Consider the following 19346-nt stretch of genomic DNA (forward strand, 5'->3'; position numbering starts at 1 on the left):
TGAGACAACAAGTATATAAATATTTATTAAGGGTGAAATTCATGGTTCAGAGGAACAGCAAATGATCTGCACTACAAAAAAGCACTCACTGGAGTTATGAGGAGCAGCAGTCGCACACAAGTTCATCAGAGCAAGTTTGTTGGCATGGGCCAGGTGAGGCCCATGGAATACACATTTACAAAGATCCAGTGGCAATAGCACTCCACAAAATTGGTGTGAATAGTTGCCATGATGTATAAGAGAGGCTGCAGACCTACACTCTGTCCCCAGCCTGGAGTGAATGGTAGATTTAACTTCCAGCCACATCATAGAGCCCAGTTACTCAGGCTTTATCCACTTGGACTGGATTTCACTCAGTGCAGTAATGCAGTGTTTTTCAACCAATGGGTTACTACTCCCAATATAAGAATATAAGAACAGCCATACTGGGTCAGACCAAAGGTCCATCTAGCCCAGTATCCTGTCTTCCAACAGTGGCCAATGCCAGGTGCCCCAGAGGGAATGAACAGAACAGATAATCATCGAGTGATCCATTGCTTGTTGCCCATTCCCAGCTTCTGGCAAACAGAGGCTAGGGACATCATCCCTGTCCATCCTGGCTAATAGCCATTGATAGACCTATCCTCCATGAACTTATCTAGTTCTTTTTTGAACTCTGTTATAGTCTTGGCCTTCACAACATCCTCTGGCAAGGCATTCTACTGGTTGACTGTGTGTTGTGTGAAAAAAAATACTTCCTTTTGTTTGTTTTAAATCTGCTGCCTATTAGTTTCATTTGTTGACTCCTAGTTTTTGTGTTAGGAGAAGGAATATATAACACTTCCTTATTTACTTTCTCCATACCAATCATGATTTTATAGACCTCTATCATATTCCCCCTTACTTGTCTCTTTTCCAAGCTGAAAAGTCCCAGTCTTATTAATCTCTTCTCTTATGGAAGCCGTTCCATACCCCTAATCATTTTCGTTGCCCTTTTCTGAACCTTTTCCAATTCTAATATATCTCTTTTGAGATGGGGCAACCCCATCTGCACGAAGTATGCAAGATGTGGGCATACCATGGATTTATGCAGAGGCAATATGACTTTTTCTGTCTTATTTCTCAATAAGGTTGAGGTTGGTGTTTATGTTTTTAATTGAAACATCATAATGACCTACCCACCTGGTTGTAGATTTTATGGCAACTCATAATATTAGCTGGGATTGTATAGAATAGATGTTTAAAACCAAACTACAGGAATATATACAATTTAGGTATGAGACAAAGACAGGATCCTTTTAACAAAGGAGTATTTCTTCCCTTTCTTAATGATTCCCAACATTCTGTTTGTTTTTTTTGACTGCCGCTGCACATTGAGTGGATGTTTTCAGAGAACTATTCATAGTGACTCCAAGAACTCTTTCTTGAGTAGTAACAGCTAATTTAGACCCCATCATTTTATATGTATAGTTGGAGTTAGGTTTTCCAAGGTTTTCCAAGGTGCATTACTTTGCATTTATCAACACTGAATTTCATTTGGCATTTTGTTTCCCAGTCACCCAGTTTTGAGAGATCTTTTTGTAGCTCTTCACAGTCTGCCTGGGTCTTAACTACCTCCCAGGATGGGTCATGAAAGGCAGTCCGGGATGCAAGGCATTAAAAAATGTATTACAACCCAAAACTAAGAAAAGTCTCACTTCCCCACTCCTCTCACATCCTACCCTTCAGAGTTAAGTATTTTCTGTCATGCTCTCGAAACAAACACACAAATAAATTATGTAGGCTTTGTCATTGTTACTGTTGCTATTTTTCCTTTTACAGTAAATGTAAGGGGGTAACAAAAATATTTGTTTTGAATAAGGGTTCATTTGCCAACCTGAAAAGGTTGAAAAACACCTCCCCTAATGCAATTCAATATTTGAGATGTTAAAAATACAGATGTAAGTAAATGTAAATGCAAAAGTGTGATGTACGTATTTTGTGTTGGAGAATTTTACTGTAAGGTTTTACTTGGCTAAAATGTTTTAGAAGAAAAATATTTCTGTACATTTTTTGGTACAGGTTCATCTTGTGATTTTGGGGAAAAAAAGGAGTGTGCTTTCATTTGATAGAATCTATTTTTCTAACCGAAGAAAACCAAAGTCAGAATGCAGTGGAATTTGTAGGAGTGGTTGCTAAGTTGTTTCCTAACTATTTGCTCTGAATCTGCTTGAAGGGGCTTATATTTAGATGGAGTAAATAGGGTTTTTTTTATAGATAAATTTTGGGGGGAGGGTAATGAAGGAAGCTGATAACAGCCTACCTGCATAAGAAAACACACACTGAAAAGGAGCATGAGCAGAGAATCTGAGGGTGATTTTTTACTAAAAAATCCTGCCTTTGCCTGGAAAACTGTAAAACTGCTGACCAAAGACATGAGCAGTCTGGTCAAAGCTGAAATTTGTAAAAAGGTAGCTGTAGCTCTCTAAATCATGATGGACTGCGGTAGATTTTGTTCACTCCTTTGTAAAGGAAACTCATGGCAGACTGCTAATGGGCAGCCCCTGGGTGGAAAGTTTTATCTTTTCTATTTAAAGAAAAGAGTGAACTATGTTTAAGGTTTGACTGACAGACTTAACCAGGCCAGAACCAAACATTCAGAAGTGAACATACTCTTTAACCAAACTAAAATGAATCCAGTAATTAGAAGAGATAAGTTTTGGGAATACATATTGACCACACCTAAAAGCATTAATGGCAGTTAATATGGCAAGGAGAATGAAACAGGGTGACAGGCTGTAGGATACTGCATGTGGGAGATGGTCCTTTTTTTCTTCTCACTCTGTCAGGGCATGTGAGACCTATTAGCTCCAATCCAGGTAATTAAAGGGATGGAAGACCCCCTGAGGCAGAGGGAACTAGTGACAGGAACAGAGTGACCTTAGCAACAGCCAACCTGATAGGACAGTTTGGATTTAGAATCATGTTTAGTGGTGGATTTATTTACATTAAGAATTAAGGTTTGGCTTGGCCAAAACATCACTAAAGCTAGTGGGTGCACCTTCCACTCTTCATTTAAGATAACTGTAAAAACTGTTAAGCTTCTTTATGAAACAGTAGAGGTCTCCACACATAACACAGGCACATGTCGCCAGAGGTCAATCTAACCCAGTATCCTGTCTTACCACAGTGGCCAATGCCAGGTACCCCAGAGGGAATGAACAGGACAGGTAATCTTCAAGTGATCCATTCCCATTCCCAGCTTCTGGCAAACAGCGTCTGACAGTTAAATTGGTGCAAGCGATCCTGGTGAGGACGTGCACCGTTGACACAAGGAGCATAGTGTGGCCATGCAAAAGCAATTTAATTACTTCAGTGGCTGTACATTGATATAACTTGGGTTTACTTAATTTTGTAATGTAGACTTGCCCATAGCCCAAAAGCTCTCAATGTAAGGCAGCTTATGTAGAATTAACTCTGTAAGCGTCTACACTAAAATGTACCTCCCACCCATGTAACTTGCCCACTAATAACAGTTAATAACACCATCTCCACAAGAAGTGTAGCGCTTAGGTCAATGTAGTTAGGTCGATCCAGTATCAGTGCAGATATTGTATTGCTTACATTGACAGTTGCTGCCTTTCAGAAGCTGTCCCAAAATGCCCCACACTGACATAAGAATATAAGAGAGGCTATACAGTTGAGATGGTGTTATTAACTGTTATTAGTGGGCAAGTTACATGGGTGGGAGGTACATTTTAGTGTAGACGCTTACAGAGTTAGTTCGATATTAGCTGCCTTACATTGACCTAAGTGCTGTCTGAAAGTGGATTAGCGCTATGAGCAAAGAAACTGTCTCCTGTTGTTTTGGTTCCTGCTGTATTCAGGAAAATGGCTTTGTATGTTCTTTGTAACTAAACAAGATTGCACCAGAGAAACACGTGACTCTATCATCAATTTCTCCTAATGGAAACAATCTGCAGGGCCCCAAATTTTGACACACTACTTAGGTCAAAAAGGGTAACTGGAAAACTCCAGGAGGGGGTAATTTTGGACCATACCCAATATAAGCAGTCACCCAGTTAGATGTTCAAAAGCACCTAAAGAGGCAACTAGGTGTAACACTGACAGACCTTGGTAGTCAGCGGGCAGGATCGAACCTGGGACCCAGGGCCGGCTGTAACTTTTTGGCCGTCACAGGCAAAAAAGAAGAGCACCACCCCGCCGTAACACCACCCCCCGAGTGCCGCGCCGCCGACTCCCTCCACCCCCCAGCGCCGCGCCGGGCTACCGAACCCCCCCCCCCTGATTGCCGCGCCGGGCCGCCCAAACCCCTGAGCGCCAGGTTGCCCAAAACCCCGGGAGGGCTGGGCCGGGCCACCGAAATCCCCTGAGCGCCTCCCCGGGCCGCCCAAACCCCTGCCCCCACCTGAGCGCCTCGCCGGGTCGCCCCAACCCCCGCCCCCCTCGGAGCATCTTGCTGGGCCGCCCAAACCCTCGGAGCGCCGCGCCGGGCCACCCAAACCCCCGCCCCCCCGGAGTGCCGCGCTGGGCCGCCCAAACCCTCGGAGCTCTGCGCTGGGCCGGCCAACCCCGAGTGCTGCACTGCCCAACCCCCCGGCGCGCTGCGCCGGGCAGCCCAACCCCCCGCCCCCTCCGAGCGCTGCACCGCGCTGTGCCGGGCCGGGCCGCCCAAACCCCCGGAGCGCCGCGCTGGGTCGCCCAAACCCTCGGAGCGCCGGGCTGGCCAACCCCGAGCGCCGTGCCGCCCAACCTCCCGCCCCTCCCCAAGCGCCGCGCTGCGCCGGGCCGGGCCGCCCAAACCCCCGAGCGCCACGCCGGGCCACCCAAATCCCTGCCCCCCTGGAGCACCGCGCTGGGCTGCCCAAACCTCCGGAGCGCCGTGCCCTGCCGCCCATACTCCCACCCCTCGAGCGCAGCCCCGCAAACAAAAACAAAAACACCACGAGCGCTCCCCGCCACCCCAACATTGGCCACCCCTTATAAGGTGCCGCCCCAAGCACGTGCTTGGTCGGCTGGTGCCTGGAGCCGGCCCTGCTGGGACCTCAGGAGCTTAGTGCATGAGGTAAAAGCCATATGGCACTTAGCTGAGGCTGCAGAACAGACTCATTCATCTCTAAGTGGTCTTGGTGCCACTAGAGGGGACAGTGCACCACACCCAAGAGATGTGTAGGTTACATACTTCCCATAATTGAGGAAGCGTGTCCAGTGCTTCGGAGACTTCCCAGTTGAAATCCCAGACAAGCCCCCACTTGTAACGCTGACAGACCCCCGTCATCATTGGGATCAAACCTGGGACCTCTGGAGCTTAGTGCCTGAGCCTCTACTACATGAGCTAAAAGACATGTGGCCCTTAGCTAAGGCTGTAGCGCAGACTCATTAATCTCTAAGTAGTCTTGGTGACAGTAGAGGGGACAGAGCACCACACACAGGAAGTTTGTGGGTTACATAGGCAGCTGGTGGGATTTTCAAAAGTACATAGGCACTTACTTGGTTTCAATGGAAGTCAGACATAGAAGCATTTTGAAATCCCATTAAGCATTTAGCTGTATCTTTAGACACCTAAATACTTTTGAAAATCTATCCCATGATGCCTAATTCATCATTGTTATCATTGTTGAGGAGATACATCTCCCTCTGAAATCTCTCCTTCATAGCCTAGGAGCCTCAGACCTTTCTGGAGCCAGCTGCTGGGGTGGCTGTACTACTCTGAATAGAGACTTGTTTTTACACTAAAAATGCAATGAACATTAGGACAGCTATCATGGAGTATATGCCCGTACATGCAAAGACTAAGTCCCTATTAAAATGAGCTAGTTCGAAAAGGCACTTTGTCCTAACAAAATCCTGACTGGTGCATATAGAATTACTTTACTTCTGGCATCTATTAACACACTGAGTGAACAGGTGAATGCCTGAACTCTGATACACAACCATTTATAATGATCTAAAATGGCAAACTTGAAGGGCTGAAAGAAATCTAGATTAATCTTATTGATTTGGAAAGCAAATAAGATATTGCTGCATGTCACCTTAGATCACATCAAGAGCTGGATGGAAAGTGTGGTGAGTAATGGGTCCTAATAGGAAGAGAGGAGCTCCATTCAGATTTTCAATTGAAACGGTGTGATGAAAAATGCTAAGGAATTCAATCAGTTACTCCACACATTCCATTCATTACCGAATAAGCTATTACAAATAGAAATTCGGGTTATATTTACTGGATTACTATAAAACACATGTAACAATTACTAGCCACCATTATGTGCACCTTTGAGCTTATGTAGGGTGTTCTAAAGAGTTCTGTTCTCTCATGGTGTCTCTGTGCAAGTAGTAGCAATGATGGGCTATCAGGGTCAAATATAACAATAAGGGGATATTTTATGAATAAAATAGAATTTGAGTAAGGTGATTTTACAAAGGTATTCTTCCACATTTTAAAAATACACCTCTACCCCGATATAACGCGACCCGATATAACACGAATTCGGATATAACGCGGTAAAGCAGTGCTCCAGGGGGGTGGGGCTGCGCACTCCAGCGGATCAAAGCAAGTTCGATATAACGCGGTTTCACCTGTAATGCGGTACGATTTTTTGGCTCCTGAGGACAACATTATATCGGGGTAGAGATGTATCTGCTATTGCATAGGGCATCAGTTTTATTTACCAGTAATGCCTGTACAGTCACTTACAAAAAAAAATTAGTAAATCATCTGATCAGTATTGATAATATCAAGGTACTGAAAACTTTGGAATGTTAGGACGTGAAAGAACCATTACATCCTTCTTAGACAGAGTTGCGCTTCTTTCAGACCTTCCTAATGGACACTGAGGGCTTGTCTGCAATTTAAACACTACAGTGGCACGGCTGTGCTGCTGCAGATGTGCCGTTGTAGCGCTTCAGTGTAGACACTACCTATGCCAACGGAAGGGGTTCTCCCATTGGCATAGGTAATCCATGCCAATGAGAGGTGGTGGCTAGGTTGATGGAACAATTCTTCTGTTGACCTACCGCCGTCTACACAGGGACTTAGGTTAGCTTAACTACACCACTCAGGTGTAGTTAAACCAACTTAATTTTCTATTGTAGGCCAGGCCTAATCCTTCATCAACCATCACCAAAGAACATCCTCCTTAATGGTTCAGAAATTAAAATAATATCAAAAAATTTAAGTCCCAAATTTGATGTACCTTCAGTTTGTTATAAAACTTTTGAGGAATGTGCATTGAATGCCAAGGGCTTACTTCTCTTTAATATAATATAAAACACAAAAATCAGATAAGAAAAAGCATGTGAAATTTAACACAGTCTTTTTAAAGGAAATGCTCAAATTGGATCACAAATTATTGGTCTTGATATTGTTCATTACATATCAGGGTACAATAATTTCCTCCACTACAGGAATCATTAAATTAAATGCTATAGTCTGTGTGACGTTATTGATATAATCTGGGACCATATAGATCATTGTTGCAACCAAGGTCCTGTAGTGGCACCAAAATCTTGTATAAAGGGGGTCAAATGGGGTGTCTTAGACAAGGTTATGGTTTACTGGTTATGATTATGCTGTCTATATGTGTGTATCAATTTTGTAGTTGAAGTTATGAATATTGGCTCTATACTGTCTGTATTTCAAACTTATGCTATGCTGCTGGGTGACATCCCAGACAAGCTGGTGTTAGCTCTGCCTAGCCTGCTTGATGGCCCATTAAGGACCATCAGCTATACAATGGACCCATTGAGAGAAGGCAAATATGCCTTGAGACTCAGCAAAGTATGCAGGGACTGGCCCATGTGACTCCAGGCTCCATTTTGCTGTAATTTTCCACAGTAAGAACAAAGAGGTGTTCTTACACCTGGAAAAGACTATATAAGGCTGATGCCTCATCTCCATCTGGTCTTCAATCCTGCTTCATACCTCTGGAGGAACTTTGCTACAAGCTGAAGCTTTGAACAAAGGACTGAGGACCCATCCCAGCGGGGGATGTATTCCAGAGACTTGATTTGAACCTGCAGTTTATCCTATCACTACTGCAAGCCTGAACCAAGAACTTTGCCATTACTGTATGTAATTGATTCTATTTAACCAATTCTAACTCTCATCTCTATCTTTTTCCTTTTATGAATAAACCTTTAGATTTTAGATTCTAAAGGATTGGCAACAGCGTGATTTGTGGGTAAGATCTGATTTGTATATTGACCTGGGTCTGGGGCTTGGTCCTTTGGGATCAGGAGAACCTTTTTTCTTTTACTGGGGCATTGGTTTTCACAACCATTTGTCCCCATAACGAGTGGTACTGGTGGTGATACTGGGAAACTGGAGTGCCTAAGGAGATTGCTTGTGAGACTTGCGGTTAGCCAGTGGGGTGAGACCGAAGTCCTCTTAATCCGGCTGGTTTGGTTTGCCTTAGAGGTGGAAAAAACCCCAGCCTTGGGCTGTAACTGCCCTGTTTGAGCAATTTGTCCTGAGTTGGCACTCTCAGTTGGGTTCCGCCAGAACCACATCGTCACAGTCTGTTTTATGCAAGAGGTCAGACTACATGATTATAGTTGCTCTCATTTGGCTTTAAAATCTACCAACCTCCAATATGATGTTTACAATCTGCTCCTGTAAAGTCAATAGAGCACTAATTAATTAATCTCATTTTCCACAGTTGTGATGGGATCCTTAATTGTGCTAGCACCTAAATCACTCAAAGAAAAAAAAATCAAAATGCCAAATCATGGACTTAAAAAGACTTGTAAATCAGGGAAAATATGACTCATGGTGGACATGAAAATGTTTTCCCTTGTGAATAGTACAGATGTTCTACTGCACCAGCATCTATCAGACAGTGTGAATATGTGTATATCAACTGTTTGGTATAGATGGAATAAAAACAATCACAGCATTTTGATACCACTGTGAAGGGCAAATTAATAATTTCTAGACTGATAAATGTTGTAACTCAAATACAATCACATAATCACTAATTTCTGCTTTGAAAATAGATGTTTTGGTTTTTCTCTGCTATATAGAATGCAAATAGAATCATTTGTCTAAAGCTCATTATCTTCTGAAAATGTTCTAATCCATTGACATTACCAACTAGATATTTTGGTCCTAATTCTGCAAACATTATTAAACCAAATCTCTCACATTGGAGACAAATGGGAGGACCAAAATGTGGAAATGTTAATTTTTCTGTTGTTAATGTATTTAGACGTTTCAGGTGGCATTATGTCACATTGCTCTTTATCTTATGTAATGTATTCTGCACACAATCTTATACAAAAAACTTGGAAAAATACTTTTTATTTTGGCTCCAGCTATATTTTGATGGCTTTTAGTAGTTAAACCAGCATATCTTAATTATTCCGTGTAGCTTACCATTTAGTATTCTGATAACAGTGTACTTCAATTCACTGTGATACATAACATTTAAGTCTTTTGTAACTTCAGAAGTAGACATCTAGTTTGACTTTCACAAATTGAAATATATAATTTGTGTGTTTGTGTCTATATGAAATTGGGATGTAAAATGTTAATCCTCTGCACAATGGAACTCTGGACAGTAAAGGTAAAGCTTGTCTGTGCCAGAGACCGAACTTTCTTGAGGATCAGTCTGAGGCCAGTCTGAGACTCTGGAGTGAACGCCCCCAGGAATGAAAGACCATCACAAACCTCACCACTGTCCACTCAAAGTGCAGTGTTCGTTTCTTTAAACCTGGCCTTCTCTAAATAAAACACATGGCAGCATGTATATTTAAAGCAAGCAAACAAACAAAAAATCCTTCCAAAACAGAACACTCCACTTAACCCACTTCTCCTCCTGGCAGTGGAAAGAGGTCTTAAAGTGGGAATGAATTACACTTACACCCACTTGAAGGTTCATTTACGCTGCCAGATAAGTGTAAATAGGCCTTTGTATGAATGAAGATCAGGCCTTGAATGAACATTTGAATCAATTTAAAACCTCAGAAAGCAAGCTGATCTTCCACTTACTATTTTAATCAATGTACATTTTTGTGCAAAAGCTACTGAAATGAAAAGACCTTTTATTATTTATCAACATAAAATGCTCCTGTACTTAAACTGTTTTATTTGTATTTTTGTACTTTGTTTCCACAGACTAAAACAGGTATTGCATTGTTATATGATGAAGGGTCTGAAAATGCCTATGACATCCAATTGAAGCTTATAAAAGAGGTACTAACAATTCAAAAGCAAGATGTCATCTGCATTAGTGGAAGTGATCACAGCACAAATGTAAGTACTTCTATATCTATTTTGCTTCCAACGATATATGTGTATGTGTTCCCAAATAATCAAAATATGAGGTTATCAGAATGTGAGATATTCTTTCAAATAAGACATATGTAAAGAATGAAACAATATTTGTGTGTGTGTGTAAAATAATATTTTATTCTGCCATAGGTTTCTTTCCAACTCTACTACTCTATTAAGTGTAACACTGGAAGGAGAATAGGGACTGGCATATAAATACTGAGAATGCAGCATTTCACCACCAGAGAGATGGTTAGTTAGGTTATTAACTGAAAAAAGTGTTCTGTTCCCACTGAGAGCACTTTGAAAAGAGAGTATACTACATCACTCATTTCCCCAGAATCTCTCCTTTATTTGTTCAAGAGCAGGACAGGCTGGGACAGCACTTGAAAGTCACTTCCTTCACGGTAAACTTTTCCAGGTAAACCTGGAACCTAAAAATGTGTGCTTGCACTTATGCTACACTTTCTTTTCCCAGTGCAGTCGGAGTGCTAACTCTCTTAGAACTTTTAGTTCTGTCATGCACTCTGGCCATGCAGAGGTCCTCTTCCATATCACCAGGTAACATTTTCTTTATGCATAATGGGACGGCTATGCATATGTGCTGTATAAGGAAGAAGTTAGCAAGGAAAGGTATACAGTGGAATGTGGACAAGTTCCCAAAGTGGTAGATTTGCAAAGAAGGGTAGTTATGTTGTGTTCCTCTGGAAACAAGTGTAGGTGTACCACATTTAATGAGCACAAGCAGTTTCTTGTACTGTATTGGGGGTTCCTGGAATAAAGCATGCATGACAGCCTCCTCAGAGACTTAGTCAACAGAGAACTCTCAGGGCTTGTCTTCATTTAAAATGGCACAGTGGCGCTGCTGCAGTGCTTCAGTGTAGACACTAGTTATGCTAATTGGAGGGGATCTCCCATTGGTGTTATCCGCCTCCCCGAGAGGCAGCAGCACTGTCTACATGGGGACTTAGCTCGACTTAGTAACACTGCTCAGGGGTGAGGATTTTTCACATCCCTGACCAATGTAGTTAAACCAACCTAATTTTCTTTTGTAGACCAGGCCTCAGTTTACCTCTGGTATTACACATCTTTTCAGCTAAACATAAAATCTAACACTTGGGGACATTATGTGAGTTTATGATTCCCTGTAGAGTCTCTACAGCAGGAAATTGATTATACTTCAACAACACACACACACATTCTTGCCCCCTTTCCACTCGAATGGCTAGTTGAAGTTCAGAGCCCTCAGAATGTTCCAGTTGGGGTATAAATTGGCAATGGAGCCGGGTATTTTCTTTCATGCAGTCTTGTTTGTTCACAAGGAATGTACAAGTTCCTGCTTCGCCAAACTGAAGAGGAACCAGAAACAAAATAATAGTTTCTTAGCTTACAGTTCCAAGCATCTTTAGCCAATACCAGACCCCAAAAACTCTAGCTTTTTTCCAGAGTCGTACACCAAGCTCACTGCCTGCTGCATGGCTTTCTTGCCTTTTTTGCTCCAACCCCATTCTCTGTTTCTGTTCTGTTCTCCCTCTTTCCCTTCACACACACACTTTACTCAAAACAATGCTCAGCAAAGCCCCTCTGTCCATCCTAAAACTCCTCGGCAGGTTCACATAACACTTTGATCTTAGGTTGGGGTTTGGTGATGAATTTATCCTTACCGTTATGCTAATTGAAGATCGTGTTCACGTCTATCAGACTCAGCTGAGGTTTTTTTTTTAAGTTTTGGACAGTTAATGCCATCCAAGAATAATCCAATAAAAATTGCTAATAGTAGTTAGAAATGTTTTCTCTTGTGTAATTGTCCCAGAATATTGTACGTGAACGTGACTTGTTTATAAAAATGTGCAAGGTGATATATAGGATACCACTCAGTGAAGTGAAAAGCATGTCACATTGCGATTGGTTTGTTGAGACATGCCTCTGCCAAAATGATCACCTTGTGAATACCTTTCACTTCACTGAGTGGCATGAAAAGCTGCAGTTCTAACTGTAAAATGCTACAGTAGCTATTGGTAAGGCACCTAGCACTAATTAGTTATATGCTATTTGTGGTCACAATAAAATATAATATGTAGTTGCAAATGCATGGTATCTTGTCTACCTAAGCATTTTTAATGTGCCAGTCTCAATAGTATATTGTACATAAATTAGGAAGCCTTACTTCTATCACAAAGGATATTAAATTAAATTAAGTTCTATTCCACTTCCTCATTTCAGGCTATTTCTTGACTGAAACCAGCCAATAGTGATTATCTTCTAGAAGGAAATATGGTCAGTCATTATCATGATTGATGATTATAATAATATATGGAGATATACCTATCTCATAGAACTGGAAGGGACCTTGAAAGGTCATCACGTCCAGTCCCCTGCCTTCACTAGCAGGACCAATTTTTTTGCCCCAGATCCTTAAATGCCCCCCTCAAAGATTGAACTCACAACCCTGGGTTTAGTGGGCCAATGCTCAAACCACTGAGCTATCCCTCCCCCCCGAATTAAAGGTCATCAAGTCCAGCCCCCTGCCTTCACTAGCAGGACCAAGTGCTGATTTTTGCCCCAGATCCCTAAATGGCACCCTCAAGGATTGAACTCACAACCCTCGGTTTAGCAGGCCAATGGTCAAACCTGATTACTGGGATAAAACCTGTGCAAAAAGTTGGGTCTTGCATCACCATCTAAAAGTCTTTAGATTTGGGCTCATCTGGATTTCTGATGAAATTTAATACCACATTCAGGATTCTCTGCCTGCAGACCCCGTAATTTCATCCAGAGGACCTTCAGCTTCAGTCTCATCTTTCTTCAGAGCTGCCATTGTAGGGTACAGAGAGAGAGAGACAGGCTTTGATAACATTTGGGACTTAAAGATAAGAACCAGGACTTTGAAACTGATCTGGAAGTGAACAGATGGTCACTGTAAAAGGTGGAGCACAGATGTAAAGTGGGCAACTTTGTGTTGAAGAAGTTGAAAATCCCACAGATTGCCCTAGTTAAATCATAGGTAAACCTGTAGGTGTGAAAGGCACTTTGTGTGCATGGGAAAGGAAAAGGCCTCTCCTATCTTGGCAGCAGTTGTGTTGTGTTGATACTGTAAGGGAGAAAGGTGAGGGCAATGTAGGAGCAATCTGATTTTACCTTGTAAATCTCTTCATGGTTTGAGCTCTGAATATCTTAGAGAACACTTATGTCTTCATACTGCTTTCAGGCGGCTGCGATAAATTAGGAAGTTCAGCTGACAATGACAAGATTGAAATATCAAGTGATTCCATGCAAGGAATTTTCAGTGGATGTCCCTCAACTCACTTTCCACTTGGTCTAACAGAGCCGTTGTTGTTTTAAAGCTTCTGGACACACTGCAACATCTATGTGCTTATGTGGGGAATTTCTATGAGGAATTAGTTGCAGTTGAGTCTGGGCCTTTCTTTGATGGGTGAAATTCTTTTCCATGTCATTTCTGCTAATATTATGTTAATTTGACCTTATATTTTAAATATTTTAACATGTGCATATTTTAGGGGGCCTAGCGTGATATGATGGGTATCTTTAGTAAATAAATGAACAGAGTTGTCAATATCCTATTTGTATTATATTTCAATGCCCATTCCACCATACCTCCATTTTCCTGATGTTTTGTTGATCAACAGACTTTTTCACTCCATAACTTTTTCACTCACTCACCTGCACACAATCTTAAACAAGTACAAACAAAAAAACTGTAATCAAGCTTTTTCCCCCCCAACCACATGCTGGGAGGGGAGGAAAAAAGAGTTTATGTTTTTCAGTACTGGGGATACATTGTGGTGAAGGTCCATGTGAGTACCTATGTAGAAAAAATATAGATTAATTATGAATAAAAACTAATGAGAGTAAGGTGGAAGAAGAGGCAGGACAAGGTGACCACAGTATGATTGTGGTTGATTAGATCTGTTATGACAGCATCTTTAAGGTTCCATTTTTTTACTATTTTTTTTGAATTGTGTATGTATATGCATGCTACAGGCACAATAATATCTACTTCCTTACCAAGATATTGAAATTTAAACATCTATTTTTCTGAGTTTATCACTTGCTAGCAACATATACAGACGATTATAGTTGCCTATAAGAATTGCCAGAATTTCACCTTGCTTTTTCTGCCTGATTTCAAGTTATGTGTTTTTCAGTTCCTATTATACTATTAATTTATTCTCCAGGAAAAAGAAACAAAATTCCATCACACATTGTACTTAATTGTTTATTCTTTTAAATGTCATTTTTTCTACAACTTCTATAAGGTTCTAAGGGAAGAAAGAGCCTAAGGAAACTACATTTGCCCTGCAAACTTTGTTAATGCTGTCTCAACTTTGGGATACTACAGTTTTAATCTGCTTTTCTTATTAGAGTTTATTGATTTGCTAAATTAGGGAGAATAGAATCTTAAATGCCACAAACCATCTAGGTCATAACATGCAATGATATTGTGTGCATGGGCAATACAACAGAGACTTATGGATGGAAGAATGGTCCCTTACAAGGTCCATGTAAATGCTACTGATCTGAATCGTTAAACATATCTTTTTGAGAGATCTGACATGGAAAGACGTTCTCTCAGAGTTAGACTAGGCCTGCTGAGTGTTTTGAATGAAAGGACAGAGACCTTGAACTGGAATGTATCCAATGAGTGTCACTCTTTGATTTGTTCACAGCACTTACGTTGCTGAGCAGGTGGGCTGTTGTGATTTGTATTGTTGAGCCATTTTCAGAGTGTGTGGCTTCTTTCTTGGGCATGATGAGTTGCAACTTAGCAGTCAACATGGAGATCATGAATGTGTATATCGCTGTGCCCACGTCTGTGTCCAATATGCATAGTGTTCTGGCCAGTTGCAGAAGGAAAGTGGGTATCCAATAGTCCAAAAGATCCCAGGCTGTGAACTTATTAACACTCAAAGGGCAGATGCCCTTTCTATGGCATACACCACTATTGAGAGCAGGTTTTTCAAAGTGCTTCCCTCTCTTACAACACTCCACCTGCCGTTCATCTAGGTGCTGCAGTTAGACATTGAGAAAGCTGGGAGATGGTGCTATTTGTGTTTGATGTAGAGGAGATATATAATATGTTTTCTGCATATTGATGGTATTTCAGCCCATGTTATCTTACTAACTCCAGCAATGGCTTCATGTGGGTGTAGTACAATATGAAGTAGAAGAATGAGCCTCGCGGGAGTTCAGGGTGGGCTCTATAGGTAAAGGAACAGTTTCCTCTACATTTAGATTGTAGGGTCTTATTACAGGTAAGGTGGCTATTATATATCTGTAAGGCACTTAGCAGACCTGAGGAAATATAGAAATAAATACAATTTGACCATTTATCTATGACTACTTCATCTTTGCCTTGTGCTGTTAATTGGGGTTGACAGCTCTTGTTCTTCGTCTCCAAGTGTTCCTGTCAAATGTGTTTTCCAAGATGAGACCGACCTTCTTAGTGTCCTCCTTTGGAGTCCTGAACCACCTTTTTCTGGGTTTTCCTCATGGTCTTAGTCCCATGACTACCACATCTTGACTCTCTGATCAACATATTATGTGTTTCATCATCTTATATGACCTACCATCTCAATCAATACTTCCTCAACATTTCCAGGACAGGGGCATCGGCATCATGTCTTACACCATATCATTCCATAACCTGTTAGCTCTTGTCTTACCCAGTGTCCACCTGGGCATTCTCATTTTGGCAGTGTGCAGTAGGTGTTCTTTCTTCCTCATTGGACAGCATTCCAATCCATACATCATGGCTGGTCTAATCATGATCTTAAATAATTTGTTCTTTAGTTTATTTGGCATATTCTTGTCACAGAAAATTCCCATCAACTCCCTCCATTTAGGTTAAGTACTCTTCATGCAACTTCTAACATCTGCAACTTCTGACAGTCTCATCATGGCTCAGCACTGAACCAAAGTATTTAAATTGCTGCACGGACATTAACTCTATACCATCTAGTGTTACTGGTTTTTCATTGTCCTTCTCATTGAAACATCACACATATTCCATCTTTTGTTGGCTGATTTGTAAACCATTTTCTTCCAATGTTATCTTCCATTGTTCTAAATCTCTTTCCACTTTGCCTTTATCTTTGCAGCACACTATAATGTCATCAGCGGAAAACATACTCCATGGAGCCTCTCCCCAATATCCTATGTCAAGGTGTTCATTACAAGCACAAATAGAAATGGATTTAGGACTGGCCTTGATGCAGACCTACCCTCACAATGAATGGCTTACTGTAGCTGAAGCTGCTTCTCACTATTGTGCTACCCTCTTACGTGTCAATTACAGTCTGAACATATGTCTCCAGAAGATTGTGCAACTGCAGGCACCGCTACATCAATTCTCTAGGAACTTTGGCCTATGCCTTCTATCTGTTCAGAAACCCTAAATGCAATTGCTTGTGTTTTTCCCTGTACTTATCCTGCAATATTTGGGCTGCGCACACAGTATCCAGTGTTGACCTTCCTGGCATAAACACAAATTGGTTGTTACTTACTTGGTGCTCAAGTTTTAGTGATAATTTGATCATTCTTTCCAACCAGCTCATTGTGTGACTCATAAACGTGATGAGCTGGTAATTACATACTGACACATCTCCTTTCTGCCTGAAGATAGAGAAGAAGGTGCTCTTCCTCTACTCCTCAGGGATTTTTCCAATTTGGAGGCGATGATAATAGGTCTTGTGAGGTTATTGCTTGAGCATACTTCCCTCAATAGTTTCCTTGGATTGTCTTAATTGAGCAATTTCTCCTAAAACCAGTGCCATCTCCTAATGATTTTGCCCTTTTCCACCTGTACTGTTCCATTTTATCTTTGACACAAATCATAGCTCCCAAGTCGTCAATGCTTTTTTGCCTGGTCTTGACTAATCTGTATATTCCTTTATCCCCCTCCTTCATAAATAGTCTGGGATATAAGGCTTTATGTGCTTCTGCAACAGCTGTTTTCATCTTTTTCTTTGGCAGGTTGTATTCCTCATAATTTTCCACCATTCTTACTTCCTGCTATTTCTTAAACTTTTACTTCTTTACTGCCTCCTGCACATGGCTGAACCACCACCATGTCTCCTTGCCATGAAATTTCCCTCCTTTTGTTTGGCCACAGACAGTTTTTGCAATTTCTGTAACATGTTTTCCCCCAGGCCTCACTGGTGTCATCACGGTTGGTTTAGTCATTGTCCAATCCTTCGTAGAACCTCATCCTTAAATCTGATACTAATTTCCCTGTCCATGAACCTCTACCTTTTTATCCATTGTTCTACAACTCATCTGTTGTCCCCCATTAGCCTTATAGACTCACAGACTCATTGTGACCATCTAGTCTGACCTCCTACACATTGCAGACCACAGAATCTCACCCACCCTTTCCTGAAATAGACCCCTAACCTCTGGCTGAGTTACTGAAATCCTCAAATCCTGGTTTAAAAACTTCAAGTTACAGAGAATTCACTATTTACATTAGTTTAAACTTGCAAGTGACCCATGCCCCATGCTGCAGAGGAAGGCGAAAAACCCCAAGGGTCTCTGCCAATCTGACTGGGGGAGGAAATTCCTTCCTGACCCCAAATATGGTGATCAGTTAGACCCCAAGTATGTGGGCAAGACCCACCGGGCAGATACCTGGGAAAGGATTCTCTGTAGTAACTCAGAGCCCACCCCATATAGTGTCCCATCTCCAGCCTTTTCATCCAGAAGTCCATTACAGGCAATCTCTGTTGCTCCGCAATCTGCTCAACTGGAGTCACTTTACAGTCTCTCATGTTTTTTAGATTTCTTCTTCTTGTTAGGAAGTAGTGAATCTAGGACCTACTGGCACCACCCTTGTATGTAATTAAGTGCTCCTCTCTCTGTACAAAATATGTCTTGGCAACAATCAAGCCATTTGCTCTGCCTAAATCTGATATCTGCACCAGCTTCTTTCTGGATTCAAAGCCTCTGCTTCCTTGACAGTTGTCATGTCCATTGAGATCCATTCTGAAAAGCAGGCATTCAGATTGTAGTACTTCACGTTTCACTTGGTCCAGAGGTATCTGGAATTTCTCCTCATCTGTTGTACAACCATCTTGCAGCACATATCCATATATAACATTAAATAGTTGGTCTCCGCTAGGTACTACTCCAGCCTTTTGTCAGCCAGTCACTCTTCCTTTGGATGTCCACTACTTTATCTTGTAAGGTTTCTGCTACAATTATTCCTACTCCATTTCTGTTTACTACTAAACCATGATACATCATCATTGAATCCTCCCCAATGTTCATAGATTTTGATCCCTTCCATTTTGTCTCATGTATACAGGCATGTGCACTCTCCTTCTCAGTATCTCAGCTACTTCTCTTAGCTTCCTATTCATTATTCCCACATTCAGGGAAGCCAGACATAGTTCTTGGGCTCACTTCTTAAGCCACATGTACTCAGAATGCAGTAGCCTTGTTAGGCTTTGCACATTTTCCCCAGGGACCACCCTAGCATTATACTGAAGATGAAGATCTGTTGAGCCCATTTATATTTGACTGTGTAATTGAAATTGAATGCCAGTTTCTGTTTCTGACTCAGACTAGACTGGGAAATCTAGAATATTTTGACCAGCCCACAAAATAACGTGATGATTATCTGTTCTGTTCATTCCCTCTGGGACACGTGGCATTGGCCACTGACAGAAGACAGGGTACTGGGCTAGATGGACCTTTGGTCTGACCCAGTATGGTTGTTCTTATGTTCTTATATACAAATGATCCAAATGAGGAACACCTGTGGGTTTTGTGTGTGTCATGCCATAATTAGCAGATCATTATGGTTTTTAAAAGTAAAACATGTTCTAGGTTGATTTCTCACTGTGTGAACCAGTTTTTAAAAGAGAGCTGGAAAAACTTTTTTTTTTGTTTTCATGTGTGGCAATAAGGATCATTAGCACAGTACAAACCCTGGACCTTTAGCTGTCCAGCACAGACCTCTACCACTTGATCAACAAAATGGACCAGCTACTTCAAGAACTTGATAAACGTTTTTTTTCAGTGGATTACAAAACAGTTTGCTTGATACTAGCCAAATGTTGAAGCATTCCTGGGTTCT

The 19346-nt window shown here is 41.5% G+C and overlaps 1 protein-coding gene across 1 annotated transcript in view; it reads left to right on the forward strand.

Annotated features, from left to right (window-relative positions):
- SNTG2 (syntrophin gamma 2) overlaps window positions 1–19346 on the forward strand; it is a 457199-nt gene that overhangs the window by 207423 nt on the left and 230430 nt on the right. The window contains exon 2 of the mRNA XM_024215800.1: window positions 10094–10231. Within this exon, the coding sequence (XP_024071568.1) occupies window positions 10094–10231 (138 nt within the window). The remainder of the gene's footprint in view (window positions 1–10093; window positions 10232–19346) is intronic.

Source organism: Terrapene carolina, unplaced genomic scaffold (genome assembly GCF_002925995.2).
Source record: "Terrapene carolina triunguis isolate 2854851 unplaced genomic scaffold, T_m_triunguis-2.0 Scaffold42, whole genome shotgun sequence".
Classification (NCBI taxonomy): Eukaryota; Metazoa; Chordata; order Testudines; family Emydidae; genus Terrapene; species Terrapene triunguis.